The sequence below is a fragment of the Ruditapes philippinarum genome, unplaced genomic scaffold, assembly GCF_026571515.1.
Source record: "Ruditapes philippinarum isolate M1 unplaced genomic scaffold, ASM2657151v2 ctg8802_1_1_1_1, whole genome shotgun sequence".
Lineage (NCBI taxonomy): Eukaryota > Metazoa > Mollusca > Bivalvia > Venerida > Veneridae > Ruditapes > Ruditapes philippinarum.
Genome location: NW_026858830.1, coordinates 34,518 through 39,750, shown reverse-complemented (window position 1 = coordinate 39,750; position 5,233 = coordinate 34,518). Strand labels below are relative to the sequence as shown.

The following is a 5,233-nucleotide window of genomic DNA, read 5'->3' as shown; positions in this document are numbered from 1 at the left end:
GTTCTAGATTTAGGATTACAGTAAACTCTCAGTTTTCATTTCTTTGTTCCAGTAATTAAGGTCTGTGTTTGATGTTTCACTGGTAACTATGGACACTGGTTTATTATTTGATATTTGAATGGATGATTAATTTAGATTTGGCGTAGATGGATAAGTAAATATTTTAATAATTTTGGCTATACATGTTTATAAATTATTATAAGTATTATAAATTGTAGACAATACAGGTGTTCCATATTACACTAAGCTATTGCTTTAGTTATTTATTTTATATTTCATTGGGATAAATGAATATGAGATTGTTTGATATTTTAATGGGGTTCAGATTTAGGAGGACATTAATTAAGGTAGATGTTTCAGTTGGACATTGCTCTAAAATTATATTTGATAGTACACTGACCGATATTGTATATATTGTAGTGTATTTGATGTTGTATTTTAGTAATAATTAAGCAGTCCTTTTTATATTTCACGGGTCTATATATTTTCAGCATATCCAATATTTCTTTATTTTTCTAGGCTATTGATTTATGACTATAGATAAAGGTGTATATGTTGTTTATAATGGGTAAAATTAGATATAGATTTTATGGGACCACAATATAGAATAATAAGCACAACGTAAAATGGAATAGGTAATAGTTTCTTTGCATAAGAATATTGCAAATATTACTGACGAGTGTTGAACAAAGATACGAAAGCAAACATGGCATATAGACACGATAAATGAGTGAGAAAAAATACTGTGACCATTATACAAAATATGACAATTATAGGTCAGTTAAGTTATATTTCCATTCATCCTTCAAAACAAGAAAGCTTCTCGATAACAGAAAGCGACGAAATTGAAATGAAATGAAGCTAATATACAATGTATTTATCATTGCTCGCCTTGAACTGCCTAATAAGACATTATTGTGTCCATTAACCTTATAACATATACACAGTAACTTACCACCTCACGAATTTTGTTTGCATTGAATTAGTTTTTTTTTGTATGACATGGAAAGTGTTCTATAACATCTAACGCAAATGATATGATCTAGTATTACGCTGAGGACCTTAGGCGAATGTTCACTTTGTAATCTTGTGGACGTCGCGTCAGTCCAAATATTCCCTTAACCGAGAATACTGTCCCCCGTTTTACTAAAGCTTCGTGTATTGTATCATAGCCGTTGAGGAATATTGTCAATTCTGACCCTAAATACACTCCAAATATATCTCCATATTTCTTACGTAGTTCAGCAAGCTTGTCAAGTGTATCTCCGCCAATTAACGATCCAATGTTTCCTATTATAGGCCATCTATTTGGTCCTGGTGGAACATTTTTGTCCCGTCTTGTTGTTAGATATGTTATCATGAATATTACAACAGCTACTAGAATTGTTCTCCAATTTTCAATGTTTAGACTTAAAACACCCATCTTTCAATTGTGATAAAATATTCATATATAGTTTGCCTTGAATATGTTATCTTTAGAAGTTCAACAATTTAAACTAAGTTCAAGTTTCAAAGCCAACTGAAGTAGGCACGTTTAAAATCCCATTACAAGTTCATGTTAAATGTTGAATTCCGCTTAAGCCGGTGTTAGGCAGCGTGGACGGTAGTTTGCACTTGACAGTACCGTCCATGAACAGGCACAATCGAACCGAGCCTGCAACATTTTCAATTTTGCCATGTTGGGCTTTCTTTAGGGATTTTTGTTTTCTCTATTTACTCGCATCTCACGGTCCCATATATCAAACCAGTTCCCGCAAAAGGTTTAATAGCGATCATATGAACGTATTTGTGCTCTGAAAATGTTTATCATTTATCTATGTAAATATTTGTTCAGGGTACATTACTCTTGGTTATGGTTTCGCCTAATATTTGTCAAATCAAGTCCCATTTACCAACATTTATATGTTTTATTTCTATGATCTTTTGTAAATAATAAAGAAGCTTTTGGTTTTAGAACTTTGGCATGAAAAGAGTGGCACATAATCTAAATGATAATTTAATGAAAATGGATTTGCCAACAATTCTGATAAGCAGCGAGTTCATATTATCCTAAAGGAATCACATTCTCCAAATTTTAACATGAATCATGAAAATAAAAATGTTAAATAAATTGCTTATAAGACAAGCTTAACCTTTAAGACACATAAAGCCACAGAAAGGATTGACATTTTCCTTCTTTATTTAAGTGCAAATATAAGTATTGTAATGTTTCAATAATGGTTAAAGACATACTGAATGCTTATCATCTGAAGAAAAGAAGTGCTAAACGTTGAATTATTTGTAATACAAATAGAAAAATGTAAATACCTGTCAATGTAGTAATTGCCAAAAAGCAGCAGACAAGATATAGTTCAAGAAATTAGGCAAAATCTAACTTTATGGAAATTATAAAAGGACAGAAAAAGTAAAAAGATTTTTGAGAAAAAAAAGCATATCTCGGGCATAATGGGCCTTTAACTTTAAGATTGCAATGGTGTCATATTAATAAGAATGGTTATCATTTCATATTAAGTTTTCAACGGGCTTTATCAAAGCGACCATGCAACAATTTTAAATTTTGCCGTTTAAAGGCTTTTATATTTTCTCTATTTTATTATAAAATCTTCTGAGAAAACAACAACGACGAACAAAAGCTTCATCACTAACAACTGCATATGAATATCTGTAAAAAAATGCATTACATTCTCTTCTTAGATCATCTTTATTTACAGGAGATTGTGTTTTTAGCCTATATTTAAAATTGACGTAAACATTTATTATGTTATAACGTTTTAGAAAGGGTTGTTAAGTACTTAGTGATGGCATGATTTACGAACTTCTTCAAATAATAATGTAGATCTTGTTTTATAGCGCAATGTATATTTAAAGTACTTAAGTTTTACAACATCAAAAAAAAAAAACCCAAAAAAAACTGCACAATCTCTTTGCTTACTTAACAATTCAATTCAAGAATATACATGAATATTAAAACGAATGGATTTCATCCCATTGACAACATTTCCAGCTGTCGGAATATTTATATCCCAGTTAGAGAACTGTTTCAACAGTTAATAAACAATAATTACCAATAAAACAAGGTTTACAAGATCTATTTGTCAAATAAGCGCGACAATTATATAAAACATCGAAAGAAACGTGTTGAGCATGGACATGTATCGTAAATATAATGTGTTAGAATACAGTTAGAAAATAATTAACTGTTCCAATATAAAAACAAACCAATTTTTGGAATAACTTCCGCGTTTGTATCATTGTTCTGTTGTAAACACGTGTAAGATACGTTTAAGAAAAAACAACAACATGCATACCGTTTCAATATAAGTTTGTTTATAAGTTTGTTCGACCTTATCTTGTTTAATTGATATAAAGGAAAAAAATGTAGTAAAGACTTGTCTCATTGTTTTTATTCACTAACTCCCCAAGCGATTTAGTGTTTCAGTCGAATATATCTAATTGGCCTGATTTGACAATGCGTGTTTAGATAAAAATCCATCCTTTTATATACAAAAGATATAATAATTATGTGTTTTTTTATAGGTTTATTTATCATGATCTACCCACGATTGATTTACAAGAAGCTTCAACTTTAATTCAGGAAGCGTGATTCGATAGAACAACGAACTATAGTGCATTTAAAGATTGCATAACAATCGATTATGTCAATGATTATAGTTATTTATATCAGGGACAGCTAATCTTCGTATCTATCATGTCCAAACGCTTTCATTATTTGCTAAATATTTGCTTTGAAAGAATGTCGTATAGGATTATCTTATTTGAAAGAACTTTTGATAAAGAGGCATCAATTATTTACTGTTCATACATACTTTAATGTAACATCAAAAGTGATATACGAGCAATGGGTTAAGTTACATCCTATAACTATTAAAATTTGTCTCATTTCCCCAAAAGTAGAGTGTGATTGATTTTACCTATCTATATATATCATCGGAGAATGAAAATCCCTTTACTGTCGGGTCGATCCTCCGGTAAAATAAATGTAGTATTATATGTCCTCAGGTGAGATAAAATTAGCGTCACATTGGCACCCCAAACTTGGTTACAGACATGTAATGTGAGTTAAAGTTGTAAAAGTTAGTTATGATACATAGATAAGGTGGCAGGATTGTGCAACGTCTCTGATAACACAATCATTGAAAAGTACAAAAATAACTTGTTCTATGTCTCTCTATGGAAAGCCATGGCTGTCTGATATTGTTCTTTTTCAATTTCTGTAACCATTTGGATAATATATGAGTTCACTTCGACAATATATGAATTGAAAACACCTTATTTAACCGGAATCCATTGTATTAATCCACAGTTACAATATATGAAACCATACCGTCAGTGTATGAAACCGAGTTAGCAATATATAAGTTGATTTTCTAAATATATGATTCCAATTCTTCAATATATGTTACCAAAGTAGCCATGTATGGAACCAGATGTCCTTATATGAAACCGAATTATCAATATATTAATTCATTTTTACAATATATGAAACCAATGTATCAATTTATGAAACCAAAGTAGATATATATAAGTTGGTTATTACATTATATGATACCAATTCTTCAATATATGGTACCAAAGTAGCCATACATGGAACCAGATGTCCTGATATGAAACCGAATTATCAATATATTAATTCATTTTCACAATATATGAAACCAATTTATCAATGTATGGAACCAAAGTAGCAATATATGAGTTGGTTATCACATTATGTGATACCATTTCTTCAATATATTGTACATGTACCAAAGTAGCCATACATGGAACCAGATGTCCTTATATGATATCGAATTTTCAATATTTTAATTCATTTTTACAATTTATGAAACCAATTTATCAATGTATGGAACCAAAGTAGCAATATATGACTTGAGTATCACTTTATATGACCAATTCTTCAATATATTGTACCAAAGTAGCCATATATGGAACCATTGAACCAATTGTCCTTATATGAAACCGAATTAACAATATATTAATTCATTTTTACAATATATGAAACCATTTTATTAATTTATGGACCCAAAGTAGCAGCTAGTAAATAAGTTGATGTTACATTCCATGATAGCAAGTTTCATTATATGGAACCAAAATAGCCTATTTTCAAGTCCGAGGTCACTGGGTTCTGTTATTACAATGCATACACTTTTTCATAAAATCAATTATTATTTGACTGATTATTTTTTAAACTTTGTGAGTAGATGTGTCCTTCTGG

At 30.2% G+C, this 5,233-nt stretch overlaps 1 protein-coding gene across 1 annotated transcript; it reads right to left on the bottom strand.

Moving 5' to 3' along the window:
- Window positions 1-1,061: 1,061 nt before the first annotated feature.
- LOC132754425 (cytochrome P450 2F2-like) lies at window positions 1,062-1,423 on the bottom strand (the record flags this gene model as incomplete). The annotated part of the gene is made up of 1 exon (XM_060745052.1): window positions 1,062-1,423. A coding segment is annotated over exon 1 (362 nt), but the record flags the coding sequence as incomplete, so codon positions are not given.
- Between the last annotated feature and the right edge of the window lie 3,810 nt (window positions 1,424-5,233).